Source organism: Mobula hypostoma, chromosome 25 (genome assembly GCF_963921235.1).
Source record: "Mobula hypostoma chromosome 25, sMobHyp1.1, whole genome shotgun sequence".
Classification (NCBI taxonomy): Eukaryota; Metazoa; Chordata; class Chondrichthyes; order Myliobatiformes; family Myliobatidae; genus Mobula; species Mobula hypostoma.
Genome location: NC_086121.1, coordinates 3,186,242 through 3,203,871, shown reverse-complemented (window position 1 = coordinate 3,203,871; position 17,630 = coordinate 3,186,242). Strand labels below are relative to the sequence as shown.

Genomic DNA, 17,630 nt, shown 5'->3' with positions numbered 1-17,630 from the left:
TAACCTGCTCCAAGATCACTCCAACCCTTCCCTCCTGCATACTCATCCAGCTTTCCAAATCCATGTGTTACTAAGACCATCTTCTGACCCTCGTCAGGACTCTCGGCCCGAAACATCGATGCTTATTCATTTCCACAGATGCTGTCTGATCTGCTGAGTTCCTCCAGCATTTTGTGTGTGTTGTCATTCATGTTGAGTACCTTTTGCCTGAGTCTGTGACTCAAACAGAGAGAAGGTATGGTGTAGTAGTCATCTGCATTTAGGTGTGGTTCAAGTTCAAATTTAATTGGCATTCAACCATACACAGGAACACAGCCAAACAAAAAGGCGTACCTCTGGGGTACACAGAACACAGAGCCGACAGCCACACACAGCGCAAGGCACACCTGGAGTATTGTGTGCAGTTTTGGTTCCCTAATCTGAGGAAAGACATTCTTGCCATAGAGGGAGTACAAAGAAGGTTCACCAGATTGATTCCTGGGATGGCAGGACTTTCAAATGATGAAAGACTGAATTGACTAGGCTTATACTCGCTGGAATGTAGAAGATTGAGGGGGGATCTTATTGAAACGTATAAAATTCTAAAGGGATTGGACAGGCTAGATGCAGGAAGATTGTTCCCGATGTTGGGGAAGTCCAGCACGAGGGGTCACAGTTTAAAGATAAAGGGGAAGCCTTTTAGGACTGAGATGAGGAAAAACTTCTTCACACAGAGAGCAGTGAATCTGTGGAATTCTCTACCACAGGAAACAGTTGAGGCCAGTTCATTGGCTATATTTAAGAGGGAGTTAGATATGGCCCTTGTGGCTAAAGGGATCAGGGGGTATGGAGAGAAGGCAGGTACAGGGTTCTGAGTTGGATGATCAGCCATGATCATACTGAATGGCGGTGCAGGCTCGAAGGGCTGAATGGCCTACTCCTGCACCTATTTTCTATGTTTCTATATAGTGACACACAGCATAACATACAGTCACACAGTGCAAGGCACGTATAGCGACACACAGCATAACATACAGTCACACACAGCACAAGGCAAATATAACACTTATAATTACGATAGCAGAAAAACATATAGTCACAAAAAATATAGAAGATATTATATAGCTCATCCTTGAGTGTCATGTCCTGTACATTGATTGTGTATGGATGAGGCCCTGAGGCCATGTTTCTGCAAGAACAGTCCCTAGCATTTCCTCATCTTGTGCTGGTGTAGGTTACCCTTCCCATGAATAACCCCCACTGTTTGGCTCCGGTGTCTCCTGCCCTCCCTCAAAGATTCCTAATCAGTTATGGAAACCACCACAGGATACCCCCAGACATGGACACATCAACAATATGTACGGATCCCCCCAAGATTCTACCACAGGATACCCCTGGACATTGGCACTTCAACAACAAGACCAGCAACCAGCACATAAGAACAGCAGATGCAACAAGAGTTTCACATCTCCCCAGCATCAAGGATGTCATGAAAAAGCAATGCCACAAGAAGGCAGCATCGATCATTCAGGTTCCCCATCACCCAGGAGATGCCCTCGTCTCACTGCTACCATCAGGGAGGAGGTACAGGAGCCTGAAGACACACACTCCCTCAAGGAACAGCTTCTTCCTCTCCGTCATCAGAGTTCTGAATAGGTAATGAATGCACGTACGCTACCTCACTAATTCCTTTTTCTTTTTTTGCTCTCTTTTTGCAATACTTATTTAATACAGTGGACTCCAGTTAATTGTGTTCTTTGTAAATTGGGGCAGTCACTTATTTGGGACAACTCTTAAAGAATAAAAACAAAGGAAAATAGCCAGGATTCACTTCATTTATTTGGGACATTATGCTGCTTAACTGGGGCAAGAGACTGTTGCCGAACAGTTTCTAAGGAATTTCAGTCGCGTGTACTTGAGTGATCGTTAGACACTACACCATGTTTAGAGTGAAAAGTTTTAAAATAGCGTCAGTTGCATGTCAGTTGTGTTCAAAAAGCAGTGATTTTTGTTACTCATAGTCGGCGAGAAATAAGCAGTAAGACAATTCAGAACTGTTTTGCTCACCATGGTTTCAAGCATTCAGGCCAGAGGGAAAATGAAACCATTTCACAGCTTCAGAAAGTTAGGAATTATGAAGGATTTGAAGGTATCGATAATCATCTTGAATGTTACAGTGAAAATGAAGATTTCAAGGAGTCATCAATACCATTGTACAAAGGCAGAACGTTATCTGCTCTAGGTTTCTGTGCCGATTTTGTTTATTTACAGTCAATCAAAAAAACACGGCAGTGTACACTGGGTGAATTCCTCTGTCGATAACTACTAGGAACTAATACACAGTTTTATAGTGCTGTAGTAGTGTCGGTAGTATTCTAATTTGTTCTGTATTTCATTTAAATACTCAATTTATTATTCAGTAAAACAGTAGTTAGTCCTTTTTTACGTTTTCAAATATTTTCATGAAACTTCGGCTAATTGGGCCAAAGTGTACAGGTTCCGATGTGTCCCAATTAAACAGAATCCACTGTATATGTGTATTCGTTATTGTAATTTGTAGTTTTTATTGTTATGTATTGCATTATACTTCTGCTACAAAACAACAAATTTCATGACATACGTCGGTGACATCACAGCTGATTCGGATTGTGATATTACATGGTGGACATGCTCTTTCTTTATAGAGTTTGGAAGCCTGGGTTTAGCCGATGATGCTTTGTGGTCTCAGACTTAGTTCACTGACTGATCTCATGAACTCCAAAACAACGGACAAACTTTTGAGGGAGGATTCAGCATGATGCAGGAAGTTTTTTAAATTGCCATTTTCCCATTAATGTGATGACTTCCAGCACAGGTTTCACCCTGCTCCCTGATTTTAACTCTCCAGGAGTCGTTGCCTCCTCCCGGACAGAAGCTTCCCCACGTGCTCTCTGTACACTGGAGAAGAAAGTAGAACAAGTGGGGAGCTCATATCCACAGGTGAGGCTACAACTCTCCTGCCTTAGAGATATACAGTCAGAGAGAAATACAGCACTGAAAAAGGCCCTTCGGCCCATCTATTCCATGCAAAAATCATTTAAGCAGCCAACTCCCATCAACCTGCACCAGGATCATAGCCCTCCATACCCCTCCTGTCCATGTACCTATTCAAACTTCTCTTAAACGAGGAAGTCAAGCTCACATGCACCACTTGTGCTGGCAGCTCATTCCACACTCTCATGACTCTCTGACTGAAGAAGTTTCCCCTCATGTTCCCCTTAAACTTCTCACCTTTCACCCTTAACCCATGACCTCTAGATGTAGTTCCACCAACCTCAGTGGAAAAAGCCTGCTTGCATTTACCCAATCTATACCGCTCATTATTTTGTACACCTTTATTAAATCTCCTCTCGATCTTCTACATTCTAAAGAATACAGTCCAAACCTATTCAACCTTTCCTTATATCTCAGGTCCTTCAAGGCCAGAAACATCCTTGTAAACTTTCTCTGTACTCTTTGAACCCCATTTACATCTTTTCTTTTGGTAAGTGACCAAAGCTGCACACAATACTCCAAATTAGGCCCCATCAACGTCTTCTACAACTTCAACATAACATCCCACCTCCTGTACTCAATACACTGACTTATGAAAGCCAACGTGCCAAGAAGCTTTCTTACGACCCTATCTACCCGTGACCCCACTTTCAATGAATTATGGACCTATATTCCCAAATCCCTTTGTCCTATCACACTACTGGGTGTTCTATCGTTCACTGTGTAAGACCTACCCTGGTTGGTCCTACCAAAGTGCAAAACCTTGCACTTGTCTGCATTAAATTCCATCTGCCATCTTTCAGCCCATTTTTCCAGCTGATGCAGATCCTTCTGCAAGTTCTGATAGTCTTCCTTGCTGACCACTACACTCCCAATTTTGGTGTCATCTGCAAATTTGCTGATCCAATTTACCACATTATCATCCAGATCATTGATATAGATGACAAACAACAATGGACACAGCAACGATCTCTATGGCACACCACTAGTCACAGGTCTCCCGTCAGAAAGGCAGTCATCTACTACCATTCTCTGGCTTCTCCCACAAAGTCAATGTCTAGTCCAACTTACTACCTCATCCTGAACGCTGAGCGACTGAACCTTCTTGATCAGCCTCCCATGCAGTTGACTATTCTTTGGTAAACCTGCACAAGTCTATGCAATCGATTGCTTGTAGCCAGTTACTGCAGTGTAACCTGACCAGTGTCTCCTCCTTCTGTTGTTTACAACTAGTAGACCCAGCAGGTCAGACCAGCATTAAGACAGCATCCATCATTAAGGACCCCCATCACCCAAGACATGCCCTCTTCTCATTGCCACCATCAGGGAGGAGGTATGGCAGCCTGAAGACGCACACACTTAGCGTTTCAGGCACAGCTTCTTCCTCTATTTTATTTTATTTAGAGATGCAGCACGGAACAGGACCTCTGGCCCAATAAGCTGCAACGGCCAGCAAACCACCTATTCAACATTAACCTTATCACAGGATAGTTTACAATGACAAATTAACCTACTAACTGGTTGCCTTTGGACTGTGAACCCACACGCTCACGGGAAGGACCGTACAAACTTCTTACAGCTGGCACCAGAACTGAACTCCGAGCTCCAATGCCCCGGGCTGAAATAAAGTTGCGCTAGCCTCTGTGCTACCGTGGGGCTCCTTTTGTTGAGACCATACTTCAACTGTCAGACAACATGGAGGGGTTTAATGTTCCAGCTCTTATCAGGCTTTGGACATCACTTGATGCCCACCATCAAACTTTCTGGTTGGATGAAGAACAATCTCTGTGTTTCTGACAGTTACATCCACAATGAGAATCTCATGGGAATGCCTTTCACCTGACCAAGGACAGGAAATTCTCCCCATACACCAAAACTGTAGACAGTTTCTAAAGAGAATATAGGCTGGTGTCAAGTCACAAGGGGACTTTTTCTCCTGGTGGACAATATTCTAAAATTACCGCATGAGAAAGAGATAAAACAGCTGAGAAATATTTCAGAAGCAGGAACAGAACAGAGGAGGAGATAAGTGAAAGTCGTCAGGGAGGGTGACAGAAATTGCGGAGCAAAGGAAACAACAAAACCAGCAGAAGTAGATTGTTTCATTTTGATATTATTCAGATTAAATTAGCAGCAAGTTTATAATAGCGACAAGTAGTGGTAATGCTGTAATATTAATTACTTCCTTTTCATTTTCACTTTAAAAGCTTATGGAAGTGGAAAGCCCAGGTAATGAAGGGTTTTCCTGGATCCAGTGTCGATGCAAAGATTACATTTATTTAGAGATGCAGCATGGCACAGGTACTTCTGGCCCGACAAACCACACCGTCCAACAACCCACCAATTCAACCCCAGCCTAATGACAATGACCAACTAACCTACTAATCCATGCATCTTTGGAATGTGGGAGGAAACCAGAGCACCTGGAGGAAACTCACACAGTCATGGAGAGAATGTACAAACTCTTCACAGACATTGTCGGGATTGAACCCCAAACTCTGATGCCCCAAGCTGTGATAGCACCTCGCTAACTGCAATGCTACCGTGGCGCCCTAAGCAGATGAGTCATACGTGGGCGGCACGCTTGTGTAGCGGTCAGCGCAATGCTTTACAGCGGTGGCTGTAAGATCAGGGTTTAATTCCCACCACTGTCTGTAAGGAGTTTGCACATTAACCCCATGACTGTGTAGGTTTCCTCCAGGTGCTCCGGTTTCCTCCCACATTCCCAAAACGTATCGGTTCGGGTTAGTGAGTTGTGCCGGAAGTGAGGTAACACTTGCGGCCTTCCCCCAGCATAATCCTTGCCGATGTGATTTGACGCATTTCACTGTCGGTTGCGAGGTAGATGTGGCAAACAAATCCAATCTGTGAGTCGGCAGATGTGATTGGTATACCGACAATTTGCAGGTAAAGGTCGATCTACAGAACTGACATGCTAACAGGCAGTTCAGTCCTTGTTCGCCACAAATCCCTGATGGCATCTCATTGCAAAGACTACAAGCAGCGCTGGGCGTTACACAAATGTCACCAGAGGTGCTTTATGGACAAACGCAAGAGATTCTGTAGACGCTGGAAATCTAGAGCAACACACACACAAAATGCTGGAGGAACTCAGCAGGCCAGGCAGCATCTATGGAAATAAATAAACAGTCGACGTTTTGGGCTGAGACCGTTTATCAGGACTGAAAAGGAAGGGAAAGGACATCAGAATAAAAAGGTGGGTGGGGGGGGAGAGGAAGGATGGAGTGCACGCCAGAAGGTGAAAGGTGAAGCCAGGTGGGTGGGGGAGGGGGGATGAAGGAAGAAGCTGGGAGGTGGGAAAGGTAAAGGGCTGGAGAAAAAGGAATCTGATAGGAGAGGAGGGTGGATCATGGGAGAAAAGGGAAGGAGGAGAGGCAGCGGGGGGGAGGGGGAGGTGAGGAGAAGCGGTAAGAGGTCCGAGTGGGGAAATGAAGAAGAGGGAAGGGGGAGGGGAAAACACCAGAAGTTGGAGAAATTGATGTTCATGCCATCAGATTAAGGCTACCTAGATGGAATATGAGGTGTGTTCACGTCCTCAACCCTGAGAGTGGCCTCATGGTGGCAGAAGAGGAGGCTGTGAACTGACATGTCAGAAAGGGAATGGGGCTGGAATTAAAATGGTCGCCCTCTGGGAAATCACACGCTTTGTGGATGGAATGAAGGTTTATGGATGTTTCTGCTGAGGTTATTCCAATAAAGCTACGGCCAAGGAGTAGAGAGTATCCCAGACATTCGTTTCCTCAGAACACCATTATACTGAAGTCAGGACATGGGATTTTCACTCATGACAATGTTCAACCAGGGGAGTTAATCGGTGAAATGTTTCCATGGAGATATGTTGAGTTACAGAATCACATTTGTAATGTGCTCCAGCGTTGAGCAGCTCCATCAATGTAATTAATTTAAAACTTTATACCATATCAAACTTAAAACATTATTGGGGTGTGAGGGGTGTCCAGGGAGGGGTAGCACCTCTGGTGAAGGGGCTCTTTGTGTCCATTCTGGGGCAGCTCACTCACCTTTGGTCCCCGCCGGACACTCATCTCTCACCTGAGGCTCCAAGTAGCCGTGTGCGAGCCACAGTTGCTGCAGCCTGTTACACTGCTTCAACAGGCAGGCTAAATCAGGTGAGGGTGGCCAACGGGTCTCATCCCCTGGTGAAATAGGGACGTGCTTGTCCTCGCACGCAAAGCCAGCTCTGGCTGATGGGGAAGATGAGATACAATGACCCAGAAGGTGGTTCTGCAACGCTCCATGGAGAGCGAAGGGTATGACAAGGTACAGAAGTCATGGTCATCCACTGCAACCAGGGAAGACCCCGGTCTGTGACGACTACTCTCACCACAGGACCCGGACTTCCGAAGTTGAGAGAGTGGAACTACCCCAGTGCAACGGTTTTTCCACTTGAAAAACTCTCCCGCAGATTTCACTGTCATTGTCGGATATAATGGACAACCCTGCTATTCAGCTAATTAGAGGAAAATCATTCACTGTGAATTTAATTAAATCAATTATTGCTCGGGGTCAGCCAAATGAACTGAAAGATGATCTAATGAAATTCAGCGGATGAAAGATAATGTTACCTTAAAGGATTCAAAAAATCCTCCTCCTCCACTTCCTCCATTCTCAATCTTCTCGTCCTCGTTGACCAGCCCCATCATGGCCTGGCTGTTTACATGCAGCTCTTCGTAGAGGGTCTCCAGCAGGGCTGTCCTTGTCCGTTCCTTCATCACCCGCACCGCACAGAGGTAAGGGAGCAAATGAAAGGGTTAAACCGAGCTGCAATCTGTCTGCATTTTGCACTGGTGATGTTAGCCATTCTGCATTATCCAGTGGGATTCTCTCCAAACTACAATGGGTTCACAGATACCCTGGTGTGTGTTCAAGCAAATCTGTCACACATCTCGGGCATACTTAACGGGCAATCTATCTTCTCACCACTTCCATTGGGCAGAAGATACAAATCTTGAAAACAAATACCACCAAGCTCAAGGGCAACTTCTATCCCATAGTTCTATCCTGGCTGGAGAGAGCTGGACCATGCACATCTGTACTCAAGTCATTGTACAGATGTGCAGTGGAGAGCACCCTAACAAGCTGCGTCGCTGCGTGGTACGGAAGCTGCACTGTGGCGGACAGGAAGGCCCGGCAACGGGTAGTCAAACTGCCCAACGCATCACTGGCACCAGTCTGCCTGCCATCAAGAATATGCACAGAAAGGTTCCGGAAAAGGGCCAGTAACACCATGAAGGATCTCTCCCACCTTGCTCATGGACTGTTTGTCCCACTCCCAACAGGGAGGAGGCTCGCAGCATCCATATTCACACAGGTTTCCTGTTATCATTGGATGCAATCGGCCATCACTGTTTGCCGGTGGCTCTAAGTAGCCATTTGCATCTGAGTGGCCACATGCTAGTAAACCACTTCAACAGGCAGGCTGAACTGACGGGCCTCATACCTGGGTGAAACAGGGACATGACTGCCCTAGCGTGTGAAGCCACACTCAAAAACAGTACTCTCCCCAAGCAGTGAGGCTGATCAACACCTCCACCCACTAACTCACCCCTCCACACCCACAACCACCACTCCTTTATCATTTCCTGTCAGAGTCACCTTATTATTTACTTATTGAGGTACAGTGTGGAATCGGCCCTTCTGGCCCTTCGAGACATGCTGCCCAGCAATCACCTGATTTAATCCAAGTCTAATCACGGAACAATGTACAATAACTAATTTACTTTTCGACCGGTATACCTTTGGACTGTGGGAGGAAACCAGAGCACCTGGAGGAAACCCCTGTAGTCACGGGGAGAACGTACAAACTCCTTACAGGCAGCGGTTGGAATTGAACCTGGGTCATCTCTACTGTAAAGAGTTGTGCTCAGCACTATACCACTGTGCTGTCAGGGTCACTGCATGTACAGACACTCCAATGTCTAGTGTCACTTTATGGACATACAATCAATCTATGTATACAAACTATTCATGGCTTTCTATTCATTGTGGTTCTTATTATAATTGTGTTCTTTATCTTTTTGTGGTTCTTATGTAAAATAACAATTACTTTGTTCTTCTTTACACTTCTGCTATACTGGAAATGACATTAACCAATCTTAAATAAGACTACTGAATGTCTCCTGGCACAATAAGATGGGCTCTTCACCTCACACTACAACAACCATGTGTTGGTCGTTAACACAACTGACACATTTCACTGTATGTCTTGATGTCCGTGTGATAAATAAATCTGACTGCGTTCACTGTAGCTCAGCCCCTCATGAAATGTAATCACAGCTTGGCCCCTAAGCTGACTGACTTATTTTTTATCTCTAGATAGCTCAGCTGGACGTACTTTGTGCCACAATCGTTTCAGTGACAAAACCTCCCTGATCTTTTCACTCTGCCTCCCATGACCACTCTCAGGCTCTCCACTCCGCCAGTTTTGCCCCAGCTGGCCATTCGACGTGTGTTTGAAAGATCCATCCACCCTGTTCCACTTTTTGCTCTTACCCCAGGGCCTGCCAATCATATCAGATTCATTTACTTATCACACTGATATCAAAACTTGTGTTAACAACCAACACAACTTAAGGATGTGCTGGGGCAGCCGACAAGTGTCGCCACACATTCCAGTGCCAACATAGCATGCCCACAGAACAACCTTGCCAACACCACCCACAACAGCAAGACCCTCCCTCCCTCCCACCCATCAACCCACTCAAACAGACCGGCCTCCAACTCCCGGGCAGGCTACATCCAGACCTCCGGCCTCCAGGGGATATTTACTTTCAAGTCTCTACCCAATCTTGTCATTTAAAAATGATCAAAGCATAATCTACCGTTACCGAAGGGCAGATGATTTATTTTTGAACTTCAACTGATAACGTAAAATAAGAGTACAACTGAGGTCCAATAAACTTCTTTGCCCTCTAACTCATACGCCCAACTTGTGCGTCTGAAGATTCAGGATTGTTCATTGTCATTCTTCAGCAAACGAGTGTAAAGGAGAACTAAATGATTGTTACTCTCGATCTAAATGCAGCATAAAAAGCACAATAAATATCAAAGCCATTCTAGAAAATGCAATGTGCAGAGTAAATTGGCAGTGGAAGAGGGGATAAAGGGTGTAGAGAGACTGTGGAGAGGAGTGGCTAGTGTGGATGTAGTGGTAGTGGGGTGGGTTAATGGATCTGATAGTTTGTTATTTTCTTTGCAGTTTGACAACTAATTGTATATCGTCACAGTGTGCATATGCAATTGCTCAGTGTATTCCCCCAGTGGTTACATCTGTCTGATTCTGGAAAACTCAGGAAGTTTTCCCGACGTTACATTACTGAAATGAGGGCTTTCTGACTGGCTGACTCTTATCTGTAAATTTGAATGAAATTGTGCTTAACTATATGAGGGCTTTCTGACTGGCTGACTTTTATCTGCAATTTGAATGAAGTTGTACACGCCATCTATTTGGCTTCTATCTCGCTTCACTTAGTAGACCTCTATCACTGTCTGTCTTCAACTGGCTTTATTCTTTCACTGAATAAAGAATAAACAAAACAATTGAGAAGCTAATTTTTTTTGCGCCTCTTTCCCGACTTCCAAAAGGAAAACAACAGAATCCAACAAGGTATTGATTGGTCTGACGGCTTGGGGTGGGCGGTGGGGTGGGGGGTGGGGTAACTGTTTTTAAGTCTGGTGGTTGACCACAGTTACTTCACTGAAGAAGGTGGGTGTACATTGTGTGTACTGTGCTGCAGGGATTATGGAAAAATTCATATCTTACCTCCAATTTGGCAAACTTTTCTGCCTTGTAGCACGCGTATTCTGCGTTAATGAGCTTGGTGAGCAAGAAGTCTTGAAACTCAGCACCCTGGCAAAATATGGAGAAAATATAACTCCCTCAGACATATGTGCAGAATTAGGCCATTCAGCCCATCGAGTCTGCTCTGTCATTCCATCATGACTGATTTATTATCCCTCTCAACCCCATTCTCTTGCCTTCTCCCTTTAATGCCCTGACTAATCATGAACCTATCAAACTCTCTTTTAAATATATCTAATGACTTGGCCTCCAGTCATCCATGGCAATGAATTCCACAGATTCACCACCCTCTGGCTAAAGAAATTTTCCTTCCACTCTGTCCTAAATGGCCATCTTTCTGTTCTGAGGCTTTTCCCCTGGCCCTAGACTCTCCCACTACAGGAACCATCCTCTCCACATCCACTCTGTTTAAGCCTTTCAACATTCAATAGGTTTCAATGAGGTCAGCCCTCATTCTTCTGAATTCTAGTGAGTACAGGCCCAGAGCCATCAAACACTCCTCATACGATAATCCTTTTGTTATCATCATGCATTATAAATATAGAACTCCACGCAGCCGGAATTCAAATACGCGGAAGAAGAAACAATTGATAAACACAAGAGATTCTGCAGATGCTGGAAATCCAAAGCAACACACACACAAAATGCTGGAGGAACAGCAGGTCAGGCAGCATCTATGAAAAGAAATAGAGTTGACATTTTGATTCGAGAACTTTCATTAGGACTGGAAAGGAAGCCGGAATAAGAAGCTGACAGGTGATAGGTGAGGCCAGGTGAGGGGGAGGATGAAGTGAGAAGCTGAGAGGTGATAGGTGGAAAAGATAAAGGGCTGAAGAAGCCAGAATCTGATTGGAGAGGAGAGTGGGTCATATGCAAACAGTATGATGTGATTTTCTTCATAAAATATACTGTACATAATTATTCCGTTCAGGAATTTTCACTACGGCTTTGTCTACGTTCTATGTTCTGTTTTGTATTCTAGTTTACAGAAAAGCAGACTTATATGTTGAAGTTGTATAAGATGCTGGTGAAGCCTAATTTGGAGTGTTGTGTGCAGTTTCTGTCACCTACCTACAGGAAAGATGTAAACTAGGTTGAAAGAGTACAGAGAAAATCTACAAGGATGTCGCTGGGTCTGGAGGACCCAAGTTACAAGGAAAAATTGAATAGGTTAGAAGTTTATTCTTTGTAACATAGAAGATTGAGGGGAGATTTGATAGAGGTATACAAAATCATGAGGGGTATAGATAGGATAAATACAAGTAGGCTTTTTCCACTGAGGTCAGGTGGCACTACAATCAGAGGTCAAGAGTTAAGTGTGAAAAGTGAAAAGTTTAAGGGGAACATGAGGGGAAACTTCTTCACTCAGAGGTTGGTGAGAGTGTGGAACGAGCTGCCAGTGCAAGTGGTGTAAGTGAGCTCGATTCCAATGATTAAGAGACGTTCAGATAGGTACATGGACGGGAGAGGTTTGAAGGGCTGTGGTCCTGGTGCAGGTCAATGGGAGCAGGTAGATTAACTGGTTTGGCATGGACTAGACGGGCCAGAGGCTTGTCTCCTTGCTGTACTTTTCTATGTCTCTGGTCAGCCCCCACTCTTATTCTCAATTTTAAATCACTTGGGCGCTCTTTGTCCAATCTCCCTTGCTTCCCTGTGTGCTAACATCGGCAATACACCATTCTGTCACATGTTTACAGTACCGTGCAAATTCCCCTGGCATTCCTTCTCCGCCACCTGCCCCACTCCCCTCCCCGCCTCACCATTCTCAACATCTTTTGCACCATCCATCACAAGTGGGACTTCCTGGTGGCCAAACATTTTAGTTACCATTCCCAGTCCTGTTTTGACATGTGAGATGAGGCCATGCTCACAGTGCACGAGCAACACTTATATTCTGTCTTGGTAGCCTCCAACCTGATGGTTAAGCACCCTCCCCCAACCCCCATTCCACACTCTGACCTTTAACCTCTGCTAACCTGCCTGTTACCTCTCGCTGGAGACCACTCCTCTTTTTTCCCTTTTTCCCATGGTTCCACTCTCCTCTCCTGTCAGATTCCTTCTTCTTCAGGCCATGATTTTTCCCAACCATCTGGCTCCACCTATCACCTTCCAGCTAGGTTCCTTCCCTTCACCCAACTTTTTTATTCTGGCCTCTTCCCCCTTCCTTCTCAGTCCTGGAGAAGGGTCTTGGCCTGAAATGTCAATTGTTTATTCATTTCCATAGGTGCTGCCTGTCCTGTTGAGTTCCTCTAGCATTTTGTGTGCATTGATCTGAATTTCCAACAACTGCAGACTTATTCGCGTTTTATCTTTTGCTCCTGCCAGAATTACAAACTCAATCTCTCTGCTCCACGTTGACAAATTCAGTACTAGGCACCCTAACCTCAATGCGGCAGCAGATGTGCCTGACTTTTGCACAGTACTGTACACAAGTTTATGTTCTTTACTTATAGACTCCAACATGGAAAAATTGAATTAATTGTAAATAAGAGGTACAGATCAGACAGTCAGTAGTTCCAACACATTGCGTACTGTGAAGGTTCAAGTCAAAGCAGACAAGAGATTCAAATTACCTTTTTAAAGATGGCTGGGTCAGGAAGAGTTGGGCCAAAGAATGGCACGTCGTCTCTCGCAGTGACGGAGACCTGGCAAACCAAGGGAGAGATGGGAGAGGTTAGGGAGACATAATTTTCCAAATTAACTTGCAGTGAAACATTGGACAGTCTCAAAATCAAGCGTGCTCTGATAAACAATGTATGATCTGGTACCATCCAGCGTTTTGTTATAAATTTACTTAATAACTTGAGTTTAATTTCTCCAGTTGCCCTAATGGGATTTGAACTCATGTCTCTAGACCATTGATCCAGGTCTCTGGGTACAGGTGCAGTCATTAACCACCATGATCCCACAGCCAAACATTATTCCCTTGTGCAAAGCATCTGGCCACCAGCAGTAAACAGAGACCATCACTAGAGGCTTCACCTACCTTGTACAGCGTGTTGTCAGTACAGGGGTACTGGACCTGTACAACAATGTAAGCATGTAGAAAGTTCGACGCAATCATGTCTGGCACAAAAGGGGTGTTCTCGTCTTGGAAGACTATGGCCACTATGTCATTCCCTATGTGTCGTTTCCTTTGAAGCTAAAAAAAGAAACAAGACATTTAAATGAGAAGTCACAGATAGTGTTCAATCTAGAAAAGTGTGAAGTAATTCACCTTGGGTCGAATACAGAGTTAACGACAGGATTCTCAGCAGTGTGGAGGAACAGAGGGATCTTGGGGTCCACGTCCACAGATCCCTCAAAGTTTCCAAACAAGTTGTTAGGGGATTATGAAAAACTATGGTGTGCTGGTCTTCATTAGTTGGGGGAATGAGTTCAAGAGTCTCGAGGTAATGTTACAGCTCTGTAAAACTCTGGTTAGACCACACTTGGAATATTGTGCTCAGTTCAGGTCAGCTCATTATAGGGAGGATGTGGAAGCTTTACAGAATGCAGAGGAGATTTACCAGGATGCTGCCTGGATTAGAGAGCATGTCTTATGAGGAAGGGTTGACTGATCTAGGGCTTTTCTCTGTAGAGTAAAAAGAATGAGGTGTGACTTGACAGAGATGGAGAAGATAATGAGGCATTAATATAGTGGACTGCCAGTGCTTGGTTCTAAGGGCAGAAATGGCTAATATGAGGGGTTGTAATTTTAAAGTGGTTGGAGCATGAATTGCCCTGCCAGAGGTGGTGGTAGATGCAGATACATTAGGAGCATTTAAGATACTCTTAGATAGGCACATGAATGATAGAAAAATGGAGGGTTATGTGAGAGGGAGAGGTTAGATTAATTTAATTAATTAATTTATTTATTTATTGAGACAGTGCGGAATAGGCCTTTCCACCCTTTTCAGTCACTCTGCCCAGCAAACCCCGTTTTCATCCTAGCCTAATCACAGCACAATTTACAATGACCAATTGACCTACGAACCGGTACATCTTTGGACTGTGGGAGGAAACCAGAGCACCCGGAGGAAACACACATAGTCACGGGGAGGACATACAAACTCCCTACAGGCTGCGGCAGGAATCTCGAGGTAAGGTTAAAAGGTCAGCACAACATTATGGAATGAAGGGTCTGTAATGTGCTGGCTGTTCTATCTTCTAAATCAATATACCAGTAAGTCTACAGATTAAGAATCTAAGAGGTGGATGCAGATTGTTAGGTTGCTGTACCTGACCTGCTGAGGTCCTCCAGAATTTTCCGTCTGTTGCTTTGGGTTTCCTGCATCTGCAGGATCTCCTGTGTTTACACTGGGTCCATGTACTTACTTTTGTCATTCAAAGGCTGCTCCTACACGTATATGTGACTGCCTGGTTCCTCCAGCATCCAAACATCTCTCAATCCAGCCTTGAATGTTGTCAGGAATGAGGAAGAGGTTCATGCATCCCAGAAATCTCTCGTCCTCAAATCTGATTCTCTCCCCCTCTTCCTACACTCTTTAGGTGAAGTTAACCTGCTGTGTACCTCCCTGCCATCCACCTCACTAATCTCTCCGAGTTGGAGAGAGTTCATTGCAATTGTGACGAAGGCATGACAGTGGTTAAATTTAATTAGGAGCTGCAGGAGATTTGGTGTACAGCAAGTTTCTACAGATGTACCGCAGAGAGTGTTCTAACTGGCTGCTCCACTGTCCGGTATGGAGGGGCCACTGCACAGGATCGGAGATAGCGGCTACCTCCCCACTATCGAGGACATCTTCAAAAGGCGATGCCTCAGGAAGACCCTCACCACCCAGGACATGACTTCTTCTCCATGCTACCATCAGGACCCTGAGGACACACATTCAGAGCTTCAGGAACAGCTTCTTCCCCTCTGCCATCAGATTTGCTAATGGTCCATGAATCCATGAATACTAGCTCAATATTTCACACTCTTCTTGCTCTTATTAATTTTTATATTTCTTATTGAAACCTAAAGTAATTTTTTATGTCTTGCGTACTGCTGCCACAAAACAACAAAGACCATGGCTTATGTCAGTGATAGAAAGGCAGATTCTGACTCTGACCGGGATATCACTCTGGATGGAAACAGAACAGCTGCCCACACCTTCCACAGTGAACTGTAAACGTTAAAAACATACTTTGTTCCCCATTGCCACATCCAGCAGTCCCGATGGCGCAGATTTACCTGTTGTGCATCCCCTTCCGTGTATGGGAGTTTTGTGGAGACGTGGAACATTATTTCCTTGTTTCTAAACTTGCAGTAGATCGATTCCGTTCCTGTCTGGCCATGTGCAACATCGAGGCCCCCTCGAAAGCTACAGAACAAAGGATTGGATTGTTACAATAGTGACAAGTCCTTGCTTTAACAAAATATTCCAAAGGCCTTAATGGTAAATATGAGAAGTCAGGAACCTCAAGAATTCTTGCCACATCCTAGCCGGATGTGTCCTGGTTTGGGACAGCAACTGCTCTGCAGTATTTCTTTAACATCCCTCATGTATCTGCCTCGAACACCACCCTTGGCAGTGCGTTCCACTATGTAAAGAACATACCTCTGACATCCCCAACAACATTTTGGAGGAACTCAGCATTGAAAAAACTTGCAGCAGTGTCACAGGCAGAGATGCACAGACAACACACAGATCACACTGCTTCGTTGTGCACCTTTGATGCAGTCATCACTAAAGGCAGGATTTTCTGGCGGAATCACAAACACGAGCAAATGTGCATACGTTGGAAATTTGTGTGTGCTTTCTGGTGGACACTCCATTTCAATTCCATTTCCAACTTCCATTCCGCATGTCGGTCCATTGCTTCCTCTACTACCACGATGAAGCCACTCTCAGGATGGAGGAGAAACACCTCAAATGCTGCCTAGGTAGCCTCCAATCTGAAAGCGTGAACATCAATTTCTCCCCCCTTGCCATTCTCTTTTCTCATTACCTATTCTAGTTACCCTCTCACCCATACTCTTCACCTGTTCATCACTTACCTCTAGTTCCTCTCTTCCTTCCCCTTCTCCTGTGGTCTACCCTCCTCTCCTATCAGATTCCTTCTTCTTCAGCCTTTTTATCTCTTCCATCTATCATCTCCCAACTTCTTTTTCATCCCCTCTCCTCCATCTACCCACCTTCCCCTCACCAATCACCTGCCAACTTGTACTCTTCCTCTCCCCCCCCACCGATCCTCTTATTCTGGCTTCTGCCCCCTTCCTTTCCAGTCCTGATGAAGGGCCTCAGCCTGAAACGGTGACTATTTCTTCCTCTCCATAGATGCTGTCTGACCTGCTGAGTTCCTCCAGCACGTTGTGTATGTTACAGAGAGCTCAGTATAGCCAATCAATAGAATTGATCAATAGTATTTATCTCACCTGACTAAATTGAAACACCCCTTACCCACCTTCTGCAGTTAACTCTCATTACTCCACAGTCAATGGACAGAACAGAGAATTGGCTGACACTGAGCCAAAAGTGTACTCACCCTTTGAAGTCTTGAAGTTCAACCTTCTCCCCCAACACTTCCAGAAACTCCACAAAGGCAGGACTCTCTTCAGTGTTGGTGAACAACTGTTCCTCTGAGGTCTGTTACAGAAGAGGAAACATTGGGCATTACTGCCTTCAGGAATCTTCATTAAGTCTGAACAGATATTCATGTTAGATAAACTAAATATACTTCTGAACTGCTCTGACTGTAATCCGCAGCCTGTAATTCCCCTTGCAGTCACATACTTTTGAACCGTTTTAACAAACCAGTGAGTTTATGATCTTCTGAAGGATTCGGCAGACTT

General features: G+C 44.9%; 1 protein-coding gene across 18 annotated transcripts in view; it reads right to left on the bottom strand.

Moving 5' to 3' along the window:
* rap1gapa (RAP1 GTPase activating protein a) overlaps window positions 1-17,630 on the bottom strand; it is a 473,779-nt gene that overhangs the window by 56,494 nt on the left and 399,655 nt on the right. For all 18 annotated transcript variants that reach the window (XM_063033337.1, XM_063033341.1, XM_063033326.1 and 15 more), the window contains 6 exons: window positions 17,324-17,424; window positions 16,029-16,158; window positions 13,839-13,994; window positions 13,426-13,497; window positions 10,814-10,900; window positions 7,617-7,757 (listed from right to left, as the gene is read on the bottom strand). In XM_063033337.1, coding sequence (XP_062889407.1) covers window positions 7,617-7,757; window positions 10,814-10,900; window positions 13,426-13,497; window positions 13,839-13,994; window positions 16,029-16,158; window positions 17,324-17,424 — 687 coding nt within the window. The remainder of the gene's footprint in view (window positions 1-7,616; window positions 7,758-10,813; window positions 10,901-13,425; window positions 13,498-13,838; window positions 13,995-16,028; window positions 16,159-17,323; window positions 17,425-17,630) is intronic.